The following is a 21,127-nucleotide window of genomic DNA, read 5'->3' on the forward strand; positions in this document are numbered from 1 at the left end:
GCCTTTGCATGCTTTGATCTGTGTTCAGTTCTCGAATACTGCCCGGCCGTGTTCGTTCGGTGTGGAATCCAGTAATCAGTAATAAAGTTAGTGAACTAGTGTAACAATATCAAACGGAAAACAATTTGTAAGTGAAAATTTAAGGAAAAAATCTAGAATTTTATTTAACTTAAATAATGTGAGAACATTTTCAATTTTTCTTATTTTTTGTTTACAAATATTATATTTACACATCTTGATCAAACCATTAAGCAATTTACCATATGTAACATACCACCAATCTTCAAGCAATAGTTCAAATTTCCTGCAAGGAAAGATCATTCACTACTATTATTTTGCTCGCTCTAAATTTGGCAATTAAGCTTAAAAATTAAGTACATAGCAAAAAAGTCATTAAGTCAGGTTACAATGTAAGGGTACTAAGAGGTGTTAAACAGATCAGAATATTATCTTGCCAGATATAGTAATAAATATCGTCGAGTGTACTGCGCTACTATTTTTTTGCTCGCAACTGTATATTAGTTCTTTATTTTTGTTCTTAAATAACTATTAAAATTTAAAAATATAGGTATATATTTTATTCTTAGAAGAATGCTTTAAAGAATTTGATAAAAAAAGTTTATAAATGTTTTTTTTTTTTTCTACACAAAAGCTTTATCTCTACATTAATTGACATAAAATAAGACTGCGTCAAGGGACTTTTTAGCAATTTCATTTTGTTTATTCTGTTGGTGGGTCAGTTTGAGTTCTTAAATAAAGCTGACCATTAAAATTCTACTCGTAATCTGTAAACACATTTAAAGAACATAAAAATTTAAATCAAAACAAGATATCAAAAGCAGCAATGAAAGAAATTCTCAAATCTTATTTAAAAAGGCATCAAAAGTTAAGGTCCTAATGCTGTTGCTTTAGTTAGGAGCAAGTTAGCTGGCGTTAAATAAAATGAGATATCTTTGTTTGGCAAATACATAACTATAAAACATTCGTTGTGGGTTTTATTTTGTTTGAATTGAATACTTCAAAAAGAGGAAAAACAAAACGAAATATCTCAATTGCAACAATGTTTATTAGATGCCCCGTCAATTGCCAGGCAGCCGGCGGCAAAAGCTAATAAAAACGGTAACATCAATGCCACGCCTACTACTACTGCCCTACCTCCTTCTCGTTGGACCGTACATCCGGTGTTGTACTTATACCACACGCAGCAGTCCATTAGGGGACATGGCCAAAGCCAAAAAACAAAAGAAATGAGAGAGGAACTACACTACATGAACTGACATTCTGAGGTGAAGCTTTAAAACTGCCCTTGGGCCTTAACTTGTTTTATGTCAACTTGGACTTGGCCAACAACAACAAAACACAACAACTATGGCAATTATTACATGTGCAGGCCTGGCCAAATACTTGAGCTGCAGCTGCGCCTAAAAGATGCTTTAAAAAGTTCGCGTCTTGCATGTATTGTTGTCTGTGTATTTATGTGTGTTTGTCTCATGAGAGAGGTAGAGAGAGAGAGAGAGAGAGAGACAGAGGGAAAAGGCAGTGTCGAAAAGGGGCAGAAATAGGGGAATATTTTAAGTGCGAGCTCACTACTAATTAACCTGGACAACTACTATATATAACTACATATAGCTGTAGGGCTCATTAACAACTACAACAACAATCACAACAAGAAGATGGCCAAGTGGGGGAGCCATTTAACATTCACAGAGTCTCTTTATAATGAGCACCAGCCAAATCCCAAATTATGTTTATAAGTATGTGGCCCTCCCCCGCAATATATGTAAATAACTTTAAATTTTAGAATAGAGATCAGAGATTAGAATAGAGTGTGAAAAGTAAAGAACAACATTTGCAGCAAAAGGAGCAACCATTCCTTTATTCGAATTCAAATGATTCTTTTAATAGCCGATTCAAAACTTGTTCTCATCTGCAATTATTCGTATAATATTAGCTTAAGAACTTGAACAGGTTGTCTGTATAGATACTTCAAGAATCACTTGGTACTACTATAAAGGAGCAAAATAAAACGATTAAGAACAAAAACATGTACATCAAGTGGTAAATTATTGTTATTAGGATATATATACATATGTATATTTTGTATTTTGGGCTGTTAAATTTGGAATTTCGTCTTCCTTTTTCATTGATTCATTTAATTTAAAGAAAAATGTCTAGTTCTATTTAAATGTCAGCTGGTGGACATTTCTTCTGGACTTCTGACTTCTGGCCAGTTGTTGTTTGTATTATCGACTATTGAAAGAGATACTTTTATATTTTTGTTTAATTTAAAGCGACGTTTCACACTTGTAGAAAAAAATGTTCAAATGGACCCAAAATTGATGCAATTATCCAAGTAGAACCATCCCTTACATATTAAATATTATGAAACCTTAACACACATAGAAACAAACACGAAGACTTTGGGGGGTGGGGGAGTATGGCTATAAAAAACTTCCTTTTTGAAGGGATGAGCCACTGAAAATCAACGAGCCAAGACGCGTCAAACGTCTGACTGAGGGTATGTGCCTTTTGACTTGTGACTTCATCAGCGTGATTTCAATTTCAATCATTTGGGATTAATTTGTCCAAGCCGCACACACAAAGGTCACACACATACACACACACACATGTCCCCGTCACCGGCCCTAATGAGTCTGTGTTCCATATACAAAAATTATGTTTTGCTTTAATGCCTAACACACAAAGAATTTAAACCGCAAACGCATTCACACGAGACTTAGACTTACATTAACCTAAATTCTAAGAAGATCTTGCATTGAGGATGGGTGTATCACGGAAACGCAGTTCCAGAGATGTGGGAACCTGTTGCAGTTCGATTAAAACTAATTGATTAGTGCCCACCTTGAGCACTGGAGCGGGGACATAGAGTGTGACTTGAGGACCCACCAATGGCCAATAGCGACCCAAATTCTCACCATTAATAAAGAGAATACCCTTGCCCCATCCTGACATATCGACATAGGTATCCGCCAATTGATCGGCCTTTTCTATGATCAGCGTGCCATGATAAATAGCTGGACCAGAGTGAAGCATTCGCCGTGGCTTTCTCAACTCGTGGGTAAGGACCGAATAAGATTCGGTGATTAGCTTGTTCAAGTTATCATAAGATTCCAAAGGATATTTGGTCATATTCCAATTGTTAAGCACACGCTTATCCAGGTAAACATCTTTGGTCAGACCCTTAAAATCGTTGATTTTGAGTCCATAATTGATGCGTCCTTGATTCTCCACTAGAATCTGTAGTCGCCGTCCCGCACTGGCACTGATAGGCAACTGGAAAATGGGCGTCTCTCGGGCCAGTATACCAACAAACTCGTCATCCACATAGATATAGCCGCGATCGGCTAGTCCAGGTACATTTAGAATGCTGGGATCACGTTTGAAACTGGGCAACCAGGTCTCATATAGCACTAAACCAGAATATTGATCTAAGGCCTCAAACGTCTTGGGTTTGGTCGACTGAACCATGCCAGTGGCTAGTTCTTGACGAGCTTCCTGTGACAGTAGTGACGAACTTTGCAGGAGTCGTACAGATCCGTATGCTCGCTTAGGAACTGGACCTGGAACCGGCAAATTTGGCAACGGTAAATAACGAGAAATAATGCGTCGCAAAGCATGATATTTGGGTGTGGGATCCCCAGCTTCAGTCATGGGGGCATCATAGTCATAGCTGGTAATATCTGCCAGATAATTGCCCGGACCATTCTCATTGGCACCGGCTGTGAATCCGAAATTGGTACCACCGTAGAACATATAGAAATTAACACTGGCTCCGCTGTCCAACATGTCTCTTTAGAGCAAAGAGACAGAGAGAGAGATAGAAAACCAGTTAAAAATGATGTCAACATCTGTTGCAATCATCGCACTTACCTGAAGGTCGCGATAATCGATGATGTACTCACATTAGCCATAGGCTCTGTCCAGTGGGTCAGCCAACCAGGATAGTATTCAGCATTAACTAATGGTCCTTTGGGTTGAAAGCGTCGTAGCTTGGCCCAAATGGCCTTTAAGTTATTGGTAGCGCCGAAGTCCATTGTGGCCAAGACTCCTTGAATATGGCCACAGCGGAGCACATCCGGTCCATCGTTGGTAAAGAGCACGGCTTGGTTTTTCACATGACTTTCGGTCTCATCACGCAACCAATTTCGATAGTTGAGATCACAAGCGAAATACGAGCCATATTCATTCTCTACCTGGACCATTATGATGGGACCACCATTACCATAGAGATAAGGAACAATGCGAGACATCAATTGCCCATACCAAATACGGACTTCGCTTAGATAGTCTAAAAGAAAATAAATAAAAGTTGACTGGATTCCGTGTGCAACATTACACTACTCACTTATATCTGCAGTTCTCAATTGAATGCCAGGATATTTATTAAGCAGCCAATAGGGAAAACCACCCATATCACGTTCTGCGCATATATATGGACCCGGGCGGAGTATTACCAATAAATCCTCATCGACAGCCAGGCGAATAAAGTGCTCCAAGTCGGCTATTCCGTTCCATGTGTAGACACCGTCATGTGGATTGTGAAGAGACCATTCCACATAGCTAAAAAGTAAAGCGGCATCGTTTCAAATATCGATCTTCTAAAGGACTTCTCGCAACTCACGTGGTAACGGCATTCAATCCAGCAGCCCTCATGGTCCGCAAATGTCTCTGCCATGTGGCCGGATGGGCGCGGAAGTAATGAAAAGATCCAGATATAAATTGAAATGGTTGTCCATCCTTCAGGAATTTATCATTCTCATAGTCAACTACGAATGTCCGATTGGCTCTCACAGTATTTCCATTTACATTAAGCAAGGCGAACAGGACATACACCGTCGCAGCCAGGCTGACAAACTTCATGGCTCTAATGAAAATGCCTAAAAGAATGGGGAAAATGTAAAATTTGTTCATTTTCTTTCACAACGTCATGGTACCAAAATTTCTCGGAAAGAATCGATATTTTATACTCTTGCATAATATATGCAAGTTGGATCTGCAAACAATGGTCCTCATTAGCCATCGGAATGAAACCAGAAATTATAGTATAAATCAAAATCAAATTTTTAAAATCAACTGGCATAAGCGTATGAGTAATATATTTATTGTAAGCATAAATATGCCTACTTAATGTGTGACAAGTCATTGATTCTTTTTGGATACTTTAAAAAGATCTTTAAACTAGGCCACTTATTTGGACAATGCGTTGAACTGAGCTGCATCTGTTTCCTAGTAATTGAAAATAATGCCGGAACTACCATCATATGTTCCTACTTCCTGGTATAAAACCTATGTAAATCTGTGTCAGTTTTCCCGCTCAGAGTCTTTTCTTTTCACAATTGAAGTTCACGGTTCAATTAGTAGGCATCTGTCAACGACAAAGTCGACGTCATCGTCTTTCCCATTGTGTGGTTGTTGTTGTTGTTCATCTTCTTCTTGTTGATATAATCGCTTACGAATTCGGTTAATTGAATCCGATGTCAGGCCTTCTTCTATTTCATATTCAGCTTATCTCAACTGAGTGAATTTCTAAGCCGCATGTTTGTTTAAATTTATTTTGTTTTTTGTTTTCAAGAGGCACAACTTGAAATTGATTTGCTTTCGGAATTATCATTCAATTGGTCTGAGCGTACACATATTCCATATACTTATATGTACATATAGAAGAGTAGTCTTATTTTTGTTTTGGTTCTATCAGCAGTGACTTGCAATCATATTGTTTTGGTACGTGTTCACACAACATTAACTTAAGTTAGCCATAAATGATTTATTTTGTACTTTTTGGGTTAAACCTTGTTTGTATATTAAGACAATTAATTGTAATTAGTTTAATGAACATCACCACATACATATTTGTAGATGATTCATAACATAAATAGCCTCATAGATGAATACAATGAAACACAGTTATATATTTCAAGTTAATTTAAACAAATGATATGGACTATAATAAAAATATATAGAAATCTATCAAATAACAAAAATATGACGATAATAACCATAAGAATGATAATAATTGCTGATAACAACAATTTCATACCAAAAACCACAATTTCTTGACATTTGATTCCTTGAATAACATTTGTTGTCTTCTTTTAAAAGTGGGATTTATTTCGTTTATGTGTAACAGTTGCTGACAAGTTGAAATCACTTTGTTCATCAATCTGATTCATTTTAAATAAAATCAAATTAAATGATCTGTGAAATCAAGGCCCTGAACTTGAATGAACCTCGGCCCCCTACCAAATACGAAAAATTCCCCCCAGACCCTTGCTTGCATTTATTTAATGCTTCGACAGCGGCACACATTGATTTAATGTTTAACGTTAATTTTATACGAAATTGTTCTAAAAAGCAAACAAACAGCATGAGTCCAGCATTTAAAGCAGCATTTGACCCAATTCAATTATTTTGCATATGTACATTTTTATGTATGCCCCGACTTGACTCCTTGGCTACTTCGCCCCACTCCCATGGGAAAGTTTAGCATTTTATTTGTGTTCCTTGTTTTAGCATAGTTCATACAAAAGTCGATCTTTTTCCATTTTGGCACTCACCTTAATACAATATGAAGCAGAACTCAAACAATTTGCGCTGTTATGTTTTATGTTTCGTATATTGAACACACTTTGCAGTTTCCTTATGCACTGATCTATGCAACGCGTCGGTCTCAGGCGAAACGATCCGCTTCGGAGCTAAACTGAGCTCTGACTGATCGCATTTAAATACAACGGACATACAGCTACAACATGTTTAACATACAGATCTCATGTTAACCTCTGCCTGCCCCTGCTATTTTACAGAGTTCTAACAGAGTGGAACCGGGGAACTAAGTCGGAAATCAATTTGTACTTAATAAAAACCATTTAACAATGAAAAAAAATATATATTAAATAAAACATTTTGGAGAAAACCCTTATAAATCGTTCAGTATTTAACAGAATCGATATCAATTTGTTTGGGAAATGCATTTCAAACAAGTAATTAAAGATATTTGGAGACGAATTGAGGCAGAGAGAGGAATGCTAAATTCCGCATAGATTTCCCAAAAACTTGTTCAAATTTTTGAATTTTTTAACAAAAAGTCAACTGAATATCAAGTAATTTAAAAAAAAAAAAATTCTAATGTTAAAGTAAGAAATACCACTCAAATCAGATGCAATCACAATACGTATGAATGAACTCAGAAACATAAAAAAAACGTGTTTTAGTCTAACTTTACACACTTTCGCGTGTGTAAATTATTACTAACTCGTCACTAATTTGAATACGTATTTAAATATGCATATACGTGCATTATAAATGTCGATAGATATATAGACACACAAATACAAACAGATTTAAGACCGATTTTCTATATTTTTAAAACTTTTCACGTCAAAACAGTAAAAACAATTTATTTATTTAGCCAAATCTTTCACTTTGAAGTAAGTAATTATTAACCAATTATTTGAGGACAAGTGCTCAGGCTAGGAGCACAGGCCCGTTTTCTAACAACTTGGCCAACAAATTGAATGAGCCAAAACGTTTAACGATATTTTAAATATGACAGAAGAAAGGCCAAACGAGGCTACATCTAAATTGAATGGCTTTTGTGGTTTAACTAGACAGACATGACTAAATCAAGGAGGCTCTTGATGCTGATTAAGAGTATTTATACTTTATAGGTTCGAAAACGCTTTCTTCGACACATAGACTCACTCACTAGTAGAATGTTTACTGTATATGTACTTTTACTTAGTCCAACTTAGTATAAAGAAATGTTCCAAAAATGGTCTAAAAAGTTAATGTAAATTTATTAAAAACTCTCACGCACGTCTGATATAAGCATATATACATAAATATTTCTCGATGTAGGCTGCAGCTGTTGGCCAGCAAATAAAAAGAAAAAGTACAGTTACGCCTCATATATTATGCATTAACTGTAGTCGTTGTTCCCGTTTGCCCCACTGTTTTAGCATCTGTTTGTTTTGGTCTCTACTCATATGCAAAAAAGGGTGACGAGAATGCAGCCGCAGGCAAATTGGGCCAAAAAACGAAGTGAATTTTCTATGCATGTATTGTTGTTTTATTATTAATTTTGTTTCGTTTCGTTTGTTCTTAGAGTTTCCTTTTTCGAGCTGGGGCTCAGCTGAGTTAATGGGCCTTTATTACCATCACATACAAGCACAGACACACACACACAGAGCCAGATAGAACACGTATGGATGATAGACCAAAATGTAAATCCCAATTCCTTTTTCCTTTCCTGCCTTTTGGCCATCTTTAATGCCTACATGACTATGTTGGCATTTTAAAGTGTCCGCTGGGATGGGTTTTAGGCCTAACGCAAACAGACAAGGCCCACACACATACATAGACAATTAGATGTCACACATATGTAGGTATGTATATAGGTTAACAGCTTAGCACCAGAATATTACACATACGCCTAGTGTGATTGTGTGTGACTTTGAGACACGTTAAAGTACACACAGAGCCCAAGTGTGGCTGGAGTTAAAGAGTCCATTGTTTAACTGCCTGTCTGCCTAGCTGTCACTTTCATGTCACCGGCAAGACTAACTTCCACAGGACACACTGAAACATTGGGTTAGGACTCGAAAACCGGAAGCTTTATACATTTTCTATTTGCTAATTTTATGCCACACAAACTTTTGGCCAGCATTACCTGATGCTCCACGATGACACACAGTAGTATAATAAGTAAAGATAATTAACCAATGTGTGTGTGTGTGTAAAACCCCCAAAAAAAACTCTATAGAACAAATCTCAAAGAAATAAAAAATTTTGTTCAGGTGGGAAGCTGCAAATGTCATAATACCTATTATCTTTTGGCCCACCTGTTCGTAGAGTGCACATTATGTGCCATTTCATTGGATTAAAACAAAAAACTATATTTTGATGGAAACTTGCCACTTAAGCTTAGGCACCCAAGTGACGTCATCAGCTGAGTGATGGTTTTTAAGTAGAGTATTTCCAGCCCACACAACCTGTTGATTGTCGTAAATTCAACATCAATTCAATTCAATTCAATTCAAACTCAACTTCAATTGAATTGCAGTAGAAAAACTGTCGACTGTTCAGCTCCTTCTTCTCCGCCTCCTATTCCTCCTGCTCCTCTTGTTTCTTCTTTACTGGGCGGAGTGGCAAGTTGTTAGCTCTTGACGCCGCCGGTGGCAATCAATTGAATTACATGTTTGTTCCCAGCTTCCTGTGTGCATCGTTAGACACTGCGGTTGTTGCTTCTAGTTGCTATTCTGACACCATTTGGCTTATCAAAGCAAGCAAAGACGCCAAAGCTAGCTCCGGCTCCATCTCTCAGGCATTTTGCATGGCAATTTTACTTAACAAGGGCGTGGTGAATCCGCCCAACGACAACTTTGCTGCTTCACCCGGCAGCATAATCATGTGGAACGGCGGCATATCGAGGATGCAATTGAAGGCTCTTTTTGCACACTGGTGGAAAAATGTTTGCATTTGGGACTAGTTTAAGCCGTTAGCTGTTGTTGCTATTCTCCCGTTAGTAACCATTCCACCGAAATTTATGCATATGCAATTTGAAGTAGTCTCCCCTCCATGGGTGGCGGCCACTCCGTCACTTTGTGGCCCAGTGAGCACCATCACCACCGCATCCGCATCCACTAGAAACTAGACCGCAAAAAGGTCAAGTAGTTGCCACGAGGCATTTGTTTTTCTCCTTTTCCCAATGTAAATGTGAGTGCACTAAAATAAATATGTATAAACAAACACAAGCAGCACAACAAAAAAACAAATGGGAGAGCAAAGAAAAAGGTTTTTGAATATGAAATCCGAACAAGCCATCGCAGATATACATAAGTTTGCTCTTGTTAACATTTTAGACTCTTATTGAATTCACTTAATAACATTTTGGTACAAAGAATTCATTTCAAAGGAATAGAATCAATTTGGTGGGCGTTAGTTTCAATTAGAAGCTCCAACATGGTCCAATATGTTGCAAATACTGTTTAAATTGGCTAAGCAATAGACGTGGCTTAGATTAGAAGTTATATGTAGATATAAAGGCTAATGAGAAAATGTTTGCCCAATTTCGACTTCATAGTGTTCTTAGAATGTTTAATACATTAATTGTAATAATTGTTTGGTCTGATAAACACTTTAGTTGGTTTCCAGGTTGGTTAAGGGTATTGATCACTAAAAACTGCCAAACAAAAATTTAAAATCTTGCAGATTTTTAAGCTGCATGAACAACCGAAATCCAAAACCAATGTGTATTAAATTTTGTAGCATACTTTTCAGCTAAACTTAATGGCCATGTACACGTACACTAACATACCTTATTTTGCTCTGCAGATAAAGATCAATTTGTGCACAGAGAACCAAAGAAAATTCCCGCCCAAAAGAACTCAACAGTCTCTTGCTCAATGCTCCAACATTTGGGTTCGAACGGCATGTTGTTGTCGCTGCTGCTGTTAACCATGGCTAATGCGGCCATCTCTGAGGGTGAGAACAGTCTTAGCAGCACGGCGACTTCATTGCAGCAGGAGCCCAGAAAACTGGTGAAGCGAGCTCCGGCAGCGGGATTTATAGGAATGCGTGGCAAGAAGGAGCTGGAAACGGATTCGGAAACAGATGGGGAAAGAGCTGTGAGCAATGACAATTGGTTGGGTCCCGATCCCCTAGACTATGCAGAGGACAGTGATGACTACTATGAGAACGGCAGGAGGTTGAAGAAAGCGCCAACAGCATTCGTAGGAATGCGGGGCAAAAAGTATACTCCAAGCAGCAATCGGTTATCGAATCTGCTGCGGCAGATAGAAGAGCAACGTCTGCGTGAGAATGTCCTGCAGGAGTTGTTTGATCGCTTGGCAGATCAGAATACTGTGGGAGATGCAGAGATACCCAACAAAAGGGCACCCACTGGATTCACTGGGATGCGAGGCAAGCGACCAGCCGAGGATGACGATGATGCCATAGAACTCTTTGAGAAGCGTGCTCCAGTTAATGCCTTTGTGGGTGTGCGTGGCAAAAAGGATGTATCCCATCAGAACTATAAGAGAGCTGCTCCTCTGTCAGAGGTAAGAACACATCAATTTCATAGTTTATCCGAGAAATGGAAACACTCAAAATCTTTTGGTGCTTATATTTCTCAAATTGTTTGAGCCATGTTAATGTTAAGCACAACTCTGAGAAACTAAACGCATTCAGTTCTGGCGCAATCTCTTTAAAAAGGCCTACGATGTGCGTGGCAAGAAACATCGTTTCTTTGACTTCAATAACAAATTCGTGGCCGTACGAGGCAAGAAGAATAATCTGGATCTTGAGGACGGCCAGGCTCAGTATCTCGTCCATCCTTGGTCTTATCTCTTAAGCGAGAAACGAGCGCCCAATGGTTTTGTCGGCATGCGGGGCAAACGTCCAGGTAAATTGTTGATCAATTCAAAAATTTATTGAGTTTTAGCTATAAAAAGTTTGTTTTCTTTGCAGTTTTGGCGCTGGAATAAGTCTATCTAAAGTAGTAAATGGCGTTCCTCAGTTATTGAAAGACACAGCTGGAAGTTCCTCAACTAGGCCAAGAATATATGTATGTACATGAACACACAGATACACACACACACACACACACACACACAGAGAGAGAGAGAGAAGTGAAATATTGAAATGAAATGTTGTGTTTGAAATAATCACTGGGCTGGAGATTATTTCAAATGCAGCTATTAATCAACACAAGGATCACAAGGAAGACAAAAGACACACACACACTGGAATCTGTTATCTTAACATAAGCTTAATATTTAACACCTTCGAGACTATGTAATATAACTGTAATTGTAATCAAAAGCTTTTAAAGCTTTTTGAATTCACATAAATTGAATTATTTGCATATCTAAGTGTAAAACTATTAATCAAAATTAAATCTAAATAGATCAATTATTCAACAAAAAAAAAAAAAAACAAAAAACCAAAATATGAATTTTTAAGCACACACACAAAAATGATTTATTTATTTATTTATTTTCAAAAAAAGACAAAAATTCGCATCTATTTACCAAAAGGAGCCTATCTTATATATGTATGTATATCTTAACACAAATGGCTAATTAAATATTGTAAATATTGTAACTATTGCTAATGAACAGAATAAAAATTATTATTACAAAACGAAAAGAGACATCAAAACAGTCTTATCAACAAATCTCTGACAAATAACGATATAAAAGTCAAGAAACTGTCTGCTTCTGGCACTCGAAGTCGCAATACCCTTCAACAGATAGTGATACCGTATTCACTATAGCCTAGTTCGACTGGGTACCCGAATGCCACTTTTCAATATTTATCTATCTCCAGTTTATGCTTTACAAGACCTGCATATACCCTTCAAATGCAGGTTAGGAAACTCCATTAAGATGCTTCACAATTCTTAGAAATTAAAACATGTTGTACTTTTGGGATAGATACATGTCTACATACAAAACAAATGAGAAGACAGCAAACAGTACACTTTTTAAATATGAACAGAGACTCTTAATAAGGCACCCATCAGGCACTAGCAACAACAACAAGAAAACAAAAGACTTCTCCAGTGATTGATGAGTTGTGGGTGACTCAAAATAAGTTGTTGTTGTTGTTGTTAGGGATAACCCAAATAGAGAACTGCGCAGAACTCAACAGGTAGGATTAATTTCTTCACCTCTAACACCTAATGGTCAGGAGGTACTTACTACCTGTGATAAATTTCAATGGAAAACTTTATGAAAATAAAAAAAAAAAACATCTGCACAACATTTGTAGAACAGTGTAGGCACTTATCACCGCTGCTCTCGTACTTTCACAATTTACACACTAATAAAAATTGAACGAAAAAAATCAAAGAAAAAGAACATCGATCTGCGCCGAAGTTCATATGCCCTTTAAATTCTTTTTTGTTACCTATTTTAAGATATTTCTCACCTTTCTTTGTAAAGTAAAGATTCAATCTATGATTCCTATGCTATGTCGACCTGGATTCTTGCTCTGATCAAGAATATATACTATTAGGGAAAAGGTCACCGCTTCTGTGGGTTACAAACTTCCCACTAAATTTGTAATACCCTCTACAAAGGGTATAGATACATATATATTTCTGAAAACGAGCTTAAAAGTTATTGTATATGAGTCGAAAGCTTTTTTCTCAAGTGAGATCGCCAAGTGTAGGTGTGTGAATGTGTATGTGTGTGCACGAGTATCTGTGAGCTCTCTCAGCTTATAAGTAGCAGCTACGACGTTCTATCTCGTTTAGTTACAAACTGCGATTCATAACGGGCAACAGCAGTTCAAAATTGTTTTGGTGTTTGAAAATTTTCAACGTGAGTGAACCCCAAAGAAAAAAATGAAAAAGAAAATATTCGCTAATATTTCGAAACTAATCTGATAAACTCACATAAAACAAGCAATTGACAATAATTATAAGAAATTTGCAATTAATGAAATGAAAACTGTGGAAAATTTGTGGTTATATTGTTGTTATTGCTGCTTCTTTGGCTCTGCTCGAGTGCAACTTGGCGTGGAAAACCAGTCTTGTAGCAATCGTCCCCAAAAAGTGCTGCTCCTCCTCTCAGCTGTTTTTCTGTTTCACAGTGAAATTTCTTCAAGTCAACCATCCAGACGATTTTAATTTTTCGGCTTTCTGTCAGATGATTACAGCAACTTTCTTGTTTTTAGTGACTGTTTTATTTATTTTTTTTTTCATAGGTGCTAAGCTTGAAGTAAAAGATGTTAAGACTCTGGGCATGCCTCTTGCTCTTGGGCTGCCTCACCCAGGCTGTGCCATTTTATGGAGGAGAGTAAGTAGAACACAAAGAAATTCCTAGAAATTGCTCATCAAAAACAAAACAAATTCAAATCTGTTTTTTGGTGTTTGTTTCATGCACATTTCACACGACTACTCACAAGTAATTGAAAGTAATTAAAATCAAGTATTTAAATGCCTTGGTTGTGGTTATGCTAAATGTCTTTAAAGTTCATATCCTGTCCCTTATTTTTGTTTATCCTTAGAAAAGTTTAAATTTCTACATTATATTGTAGTATTTCATAGTTCATTCCCTGTCCTCAATTTCCGATTTGATTTTTAAGTATTAATTTTCCTGCTTTTACAGTGTAGATAGTGAATTGGATTTAGAATTTCAAGATTCGGTGGATATCTCGTCGTCAGAATCCCTTCAAACCAGGTGATCATGTTAAAGTTTTCATCAGTTTTTATCAGTCAACAACCCTTCAGAACTTTACACGACCTCTAATCAAACACAAATAACAAACACAGGAAACTTTTTTCACAAATATTTGTTAGAAACTTCTTTTATGATTCTGTTCCCAATCGACTGACTCCCCGTAAGTCGTAAAGTTTAGAGTAAATGTTGAAATTTTTCGTAGGCTTCTTTTATTTGTGTTGGGTGAAATTTTTGCTGCGCTAAACGAATTGACAAATAAAGTTGACCGAAATGAAATGCAAAAAAAAAAGAGCAGAAAAGCAAGAATACCAAAAACCCAAAAAAAAAAATCCCCAACTCAGACAGAAAGAAAGTCAAATTGTAGGTATGCACACACACCGACACACACACACACACACACACACACACACACAGATATGTATATATAGTTTAATAGTGACCCCAATTGATAAACTCAAAAGAGATTGTTTCAATCCAAGTAAAATATGGCTAACCCTGCAGTTCAAATCATTTCTGTTGGGATCGGTTTAGGTCTGTTCTTTCTGCTTTTTTTGCACAAAACAGAAACACAGACAATTGCAATTTAAGAAGAAGCAGATGAAGATGAAGAACAATGTTTAGCCAAAGTGGGGCATCCGCTTTTTTTTTTGCAGTTGAAGCTGAGATTGCCGCCGCGGGACAACAACTTGGGCAACCTTTACTCTTCCTCTCCTCACTTGGCTGAGTTTGTTGCTTGTTGGCAACCTTTTTAGCTTCCTTCCACTTATTCATCATTTTGACACCATTTTTTTTGCCTGTGGCTTGTCTCTGTGATCATGAAGATTCGTTTTGCTCGACAACCGTGAAACTAATTGACATTTGACACGTCATTAAGTGCAATTTTTCGGTAGCTTCGGTAGATTCGTGCGAACCAGGTAAAGCCTAACAAATGATAATTGTATATTACACCCTGTATGTGGGTCACCCAGTATCAACTACCCACAACTAGTGAAATTAGTGGGTGCTTTCCAGTTTGGACCCTAATTAAATCAAGCAACCAATTCATCACCCTTTCGCCCCCTTTCCATGCCCTTTTTTTGCCTATTATCATCATTTTGTCACTCTCTGTGGCCAATAACTTTCGCTTTGGTCTTTTACAGTGGAGTGCAACAAATTTGTTTACACTTTTGTTAAACACAATTAAGGGAAAAGTTCTGAATGAAGATAATTTGAGAAACTATTTTCTCTCTACTCCTTTAACTTTGGTTTTTGGTATTTAAATGAAACTACAAGTTCTAAGATCTCTTAGCTGTCTTGTTTCTTAGTTCTTACTGTTAGCCATTTTGGCAATTCATTTTAAAGATAAATGACAAAAGTTTTTAGAGTGAAACAAAATTTATAATAAAGATCGAATTTACAAAAGGAAAAACTCGATCTCCTGTACATTCGCCCAGTTCATTTAACTCTCAGGCTGAAGACAATAAATACTTCGGCTGACAGTCTCGACACATATCATGGAGTCACCTTTTTTTGTCGGATCATTCAGTCAGTTAATGTCGACTGGCTTTAGCCCTTGTGCTGCTCACGTCTGAGCGGATGACTCATGGAGAGGGCTTTAGAAGTCAACCAACTGTGGACCAATGCTAAATAGATACATACAACAATTTGTTTACGTTTTATTTTTTGTTGTTTAAGATTTTTGAAAATTATTTTGTTAGCGCTTAGTTATTATGAGGTTTTTTGTTTTTTAATTAGCTTCCGTATGGCGAATTTTAATGAGCCGGCTCATCCCATAAAGGAAATCCAAGATGTCTTTGTTATAGAAAGTCAAACTGACTCATATGGGATTTAGATTTAAAACTAAAACGTTGGGCGTTGGGACAAATAGAACTCGTTTTGACTGGCAATAAATTCCATTTGATTGATGAACAAAATGCAACTCGAAGTTGGCTGAAAAACAAATTGTTTGGTTGCTATTTGTTTTGGGCACTTAAAAAAGTTATTTTTATTTGATTTGTCTATATGAAGAGTTAAAGGAGGGGGAAAACTACTTAATATGCAGATCAGACAAATGCTGCGCAAAAAAACTCTAAACAATGAGCACGATCAGCAGTTTACTATATAGTATATAGAGTGATGGGGAAGGGGGAGGGACGAGGGGGGAATACTGTGCGGGCTTCTTCTTTAATGTGCGGGAACCAACAGGGCATATGAATTATGGTGTTCCGTTTCGTTCTATACAAAATGGAATTTGCATGAAACACACACCACTGAACACACACACACCACTAACACTCGATCCCCACACCCCCTCACTAATACCCACCCACTTCATTTTACCTCACCCGAATTTGGCCAGCTTTATGCAACATTTAACACGCCCATTGCCGATGCTTCAACAACGCACCTCGCTCTTTGCGCCCATGCCATTTGCACCGCTAGAACCATTGCATGCCCAGGCCTCGCAACGCATGGCCAGCATTTGGCCAGCGGCTGCTCCCCCACCATTGGCACCACAGCGTCTGCCCCTCACTAATGCGCCACAATTGTTGCCACCACTCTATAGCGGTAGTTTTGGCAGCGATAGCGGCGACACGGAGTTCATTCCGTTGGAACAGCAGCAGCAACATCAGCAAGGACGTCAAGTTCCTGCCACAGTGGCCGTGGCCCAAGCAGGACAACCTCTAGGTGGTTCTGGCCTCGAACAAAAGCCTTTCAGTAAGTCACAAAACTTGTCCCTCGCCCACTGATCTTTGTCAATTTGTTCTATTTACAGACGTCGATGCAATTACCACCGATATTAATGCTCCCAATCCAGCAGTGTTCTTCCAGCAATCATTCCCATTCTTTGGCAATGAGTTCCTCAATTCATTTGGCGGTTTTGGCATTGGCAATGCTCAGGAACCTTGGTGGAAGGGGTAAGTAAGCGGCTCCAAATAGTTGACACTTTTCTTCTAAATAGTTTGTCTCTGCTTTTCCATTCACTGGCCATTTGAATATTATTTAAATTTTCCATTGAATTTCCATTGATATGGTCAGTAGGTTTGTTTCTTCTTTTTTTCTTTCCTAATCGCCGCACACGACTGACTGACTGAGTGACTGAGTGAGTCGTCTCTCCGTGTCTTGGCTCGGCCTCAGTTGGATGTTCTTGGCATTTGGGCAATTAACCGCACACAATGTCAAGTTCATTTAAGCCTATTAAATATATTTTTTCCATATTTTTTAAAATATTTCTTATTACCAGCTTATCTCCTCAAGCTTGTTTGGTGAGAGGAGATTATTTTTCGAAGCGCAATCGAGCATTAACAATTAAATTAAAAATATAATTTTCCATAGTTTGTGATTTTTTTTCTTTCTTATATTCATGATCGCTGACAGCTGGGCCAATTAGTTGCATCTATTCAGTGGTCAAGTCAGTTGAATGAATATATAAGCATATATTGGATAAATGCAAGTTGAACCTAGCTTGCACTTTCCTAGATTGTCATTAGAGTAAAAAAAGCAACAAACAAAACAAAAAACGAAACCAAGCAACAAAAAAAAGCGTGAAATCAACTTGTTTACGTTTGCGTTTAGAGAATGAAAGTCCGCAATTGAAAAATTAGCACTATATATACATAGTTATATACAGATACAGATACATATACTTATATGTATATCCACATTTCTATGGAGGGCTGTGAAATTTCATTAAAAGAAACCTCTACGCATACAATGAGCTCGTATTCAGTAGCCATAATTGAATTGATGCCAGGCAAAGTGGTTAAGCTTTATATATACATCTATATATGTACATATGTGTCTCTGTATATGATAAATATGTAGATATGTATGACTGAGGCAGATCTATGTGCAAATCCATAAAGCAAACATTATTCAGTAACAAGTGCCAATGGTGGTCTAATGATCTAATGATAAACTAATGGGACCTATGACTAAGTTATTTGATCGAACTATACATAGTTGGTTCAAGACATTATGGAAGGGGGCATTGACTTTTCTGATTTGCAAGTTTCTTATTTATTATTGATATTAGCAGATAGAAGCAATACTAATTCGAGCACGATTTCCTGCGATCTCAAAATAATCAGACAAAAGAATCATTGAAAAAAAGAAAGAAATTCAAATGTACATTAAAATTGCAGCAAAGGAAAGGAAGAAAGGACTATTTAGAGCGTGGGCAAATAATTTTTTGATTGTTAAACTTGAAACGATTTCATTGTCTGTGAGAAATTATCAAGCGAGATAAAGTTCTTTATGTTAGTTATTTTTTCTGGTTTCCTAATAGATTTCAATGAATGTATTTGCCGATTTCCTTATTTGGTGATCTCTTTTATTTTGAATTTTCGATTTATTTTTCAGGCCCAATGTGTGCACCGAAAAAGAAGAAAACGAAAGCACATCTCCAGACGCCGATGTTGATGAAACAGTCGACACCTTTGGCCAAGAACGTGATGGTATTGGCAGTGTGGTTCGCTCGCCGCTGTTTGGCCAATTCCAGTTCAGTGTGAACTCTTGCGCCGAGAAACCAAATAAGCATGTCTGCACCAAGATGTGAGTATGGGGAATGGGAAAACTGAAAAGTTGAATAATTTCCACGACTGTTTCTTCATCCAACTTGCGTAGCATCAATCAAAACGGCAAAAAGAAGACTCTGACGCTAACACGCCAATGTTGCCATGGCTATGGGCGTCCAAGGAATGCCGACTTTGCTACACCCTGTGAAAAGATCGAAATCAAGGACATTGAGGCGACAGCAGCTGACATGGGTGCCAAGCAGTTCATTGAAAGCGCTCGCAGTGCCGGACAATTGTCCCAGATGCTGGGCAATAGCCAAAAGGTTACTCTATTTTTGCCCAGCGATGCCGCCTTTGTAGAATATCGCGGGGGACAGCAACAGCAAGAGAATAACGTTGAGGACGCCAAAGCGGAAGCATCCTCCACATCGTCATTCACTACACCATCATCGATTTACAAGCTTCATGCTGTTGTTGGTGAAATTCAGTTAGAAGATGTGCCCAATGAGAAACTCCTGCAAACTGAATTGCCCGATCAGATGATACGCATCAATAGCTATCAGTTGCCACCTGCTTTGGGCTTGGAGCCATATCGTTATGCCGCCAATTGCGTGCCCATTGAGAAGCATGACAAGCTATCCGAACAGGCCTTGGTCCATACTCTGAGCGGTGTGCTGAAACCTCTTACCAAGAATGTCATGGATATCATTAGGGAACGGGCTGATTTATCCATTATGCGTACCGTCTTGGAGAAGACCAATATTAGTGCCATGCTCGAGGCTGCCGACAAGCCGGTTACCATTTTTGTGCCCACTGACAAAGCTTTCGATAAGCTGGAACCACATCTACGACGTGCCCTGAAAGAAGGACGTGGCTGTGCCTCCAGTGAGTAGCAACGAATTGGGGAAAAAGCTTCTATTAACAAATTTCCTCTTACCCTCATAGACATTCTCAAGAATCATATGCTGGACTTGACTTTCTGCTCATTGGCCACTGTGCCGGGGGGCCAAGACGACAGCTTACAATCTGTTGGGTGAATCCCTTCTGCTCAATCGTACTCAAACTCCTCAAAATCAGACCGCCATCTACATTAATAATGTAGCCAAAATATTGGATGCCGATATTATGGGAACGAATGGTGTACTCCATGTGATTGACACCATTTTGCCAACCGAATCGGCGCTGCCAATGACCACTCTGATGTCCCAGAAGAATTTGACAATTTTCAAACAATTACTTGAGGCTTCGGGCTATGACAATCAATTTGATGATCTGAATAATGTAACGATCTTTGCTCCCACCGATAAAAGCTTGCAGAATACCGAATGGGCACGCATTTTGAAGGAGCAGCCGGAGCAACTGCATCAAAATGCGGATTTGTTGAAATTCCTGAATTATCATGTGATTAAACCCATGATCAAGACCTGTGATCTATCGGAGCAGTCTCTGCCAACTGTGGAGGGCAGCAAAGTGCGTTTGAATCTCTATTCGACCCATGCTCTCTTTTCCGATGTTATGAATCGTGCCACCGTCAACTGTGCCCGTCTAGTGCACTTTGATGACGAGAGTTGTGGTTCCGTTTTACATCAGGTCGATCGTCCACTCAGTCCACCCAAAAATGTAAGCATTTTTTATTTAATACTGCTACGGATAACTTACCAAATGAATTGTCTTTTCTCTAGAATCTCTTGAAAATGCTGGAGGCTAACCCCAACTATAGCAAATTCCTCGATTTGGTTCGTCAAGCTAATCTGACTCAGTTGCTTACCAACGATTCGCATAGCTATACCCTGTTGGTGCCCAAGAACGATGTCTTCGAGGAGTTCAGCGAGTCCAGTGAATCGTCAAAGAATCCTGCTCAGAGCCAAGCGGAAAACGTGGCTCTTGTCAAGACTCACATTGTAGAGGATGTTGTCTGCTGTGCTGGCATTATTCCCACTAACTGGCCATTTGTCCGTTCTATTGAAGCCATTTCTGGACAACATTTGCGCATCACCCGCGATCGTCGGCCCAAGATCGAAAACTCTGGGGTCACCAAGTGTGATGTGATGGCCACCAATGGCATTCTCCATGAGATCAACGACATCATTGTGCCCAGACAGAAGCCGGCCCAGCGTCAGCATCAATTGCTGCCTCCAGTTGGCGGAAACTATCAGCCACAGAGAGATTTCGATGTCTTCTTCTAAGGATTCGGCTATGTGATTCCTTCTCTCACTGATTGTTAATATACAAATATATATATTTATAATAATTTTTAAACGATTTGTCAATGATTGGTAATCAATATGTATCTCTGATAAATACAATAAATAAGTATTTATAAAAATAACTTGAAATATCTGTGAAACAAATGTTCCAGAAGTAGAAAATCTTTGTAGGTGAATTTCAAAATGAATGGAAATAGAGAAGAAAAATCGAATTGCCGAT

General features: G+C 38.2%; 3 protein-coding genes across 5 annotated transcripts; 2 read left to right on the forward strand and 1 right to left on the reverse strand.

The window, feature by feature from the left end:
• The first annotated feature begins 4 nt into the window (after positions 1–4).
• Positions 5–12,165, forward strand: Tk (Tachykinin). 2 transcript variants are annotated; one of them, XM_068300256.1, is made up of 4 exons: positions 5–127; positions 10,351–11,075; positions 11,206–11,419; positions 11,485–12,165. In XM_068300256.1, the coding sequence occupies exons 2-4, from the start codon at positions 10,422–10,424 to the stop codon at positions 11,499–11,501; spliced, it is 885 nt and encodes a 294-aa protein (XP_068156357.1). In that variant the 5' UTR covers positions 5–127; positions 10,351–10,421; the 3' UTR covers positions 11,502–12,165. The 2 variants fall into 2 exon arrangements, with proteins under 2 accessions (XP_068156357.1, XP_068156358.1); XM_068300257.1 differs by having other exon boundaries at positions 11,230–11,419.
• Ect3 (Ectoderm-expressed 3) lies at positions 2,667–6,725 on the reverse strand. 2 transcript variants are annotated; one of them, XM_068299431.1, is made up of 5 exons: positions 6,576–6,725; positions 4,643–4,898; positions 4,367–4,581; positions 3,892–4,309; positions 2,667–3,811 (listed from the first exon to the last, which is right to left on the reverse strand). In XM_068299431.1, the coding sequence occupies exons 2-5, from the start codon at positions 4,879–4,881 to the stop codon at positions 2,761–2,763; spliced, it is 1,923 nt and encodes a 640-aa protein (XP_068155532.1). In that variant the 5' UTR covers positions 4,882–4,898; positions 6,576–6,725; the 3' UTR covers positions 2,667–2,760. The 2 variants fall into 2 exon arrangements, with proteins under 2 accessions (XP_068155532.1, XP_068155531.1); XM_068299430.1 differs by lacking the exon at positions 6,576–6,725 and adding an exon at positions 4,956–5,107.
• A 1,115-nt stretch (positions 12,166–13,280) lies between the features above and the next one.
• Positions 13,281–21,029, forward strand: mfas (midline fasciclin). Its single transcript, XM_068300203.1, is given in 10 exon segments — positions 13,281–13,343; positions 13,729–13,820; positions 14,133–14,204; positions 16,750–16,901; positions 16,960–17,101; positions 18,546–18,737; positions 18,810–19,585; positions 19,646–19,701; positions 19,703–20,320; positions 20,383–21,029. Coding segments are annotated over 9 exon segments (2,583 nt in total). The 5' UTR covers positions 13,281–13,343; positions 13,729–13,749; the 3' UTR covers positions 20,887–21,029.
• Positions 21,030–21,127: the final 98 nt, after the last annotated feature.

The sequence above is a fragment of the Drosophila tropicalis genome, unplaced genomic scaffold (genome assembly GCF_018151085.1).
Source record: "Drosophila tropicalis isolate 14030-0801.00 unplaced genomic scaffold, ASM1815108v1 contig_878, whole genome shotgun sequence".
Lineage (NCBI taxonomy): Eukaryota > Metazoa > Arthropoda > Insecta > Diptera > Drosophilidae > Drosophila > Drosophila tropicalis.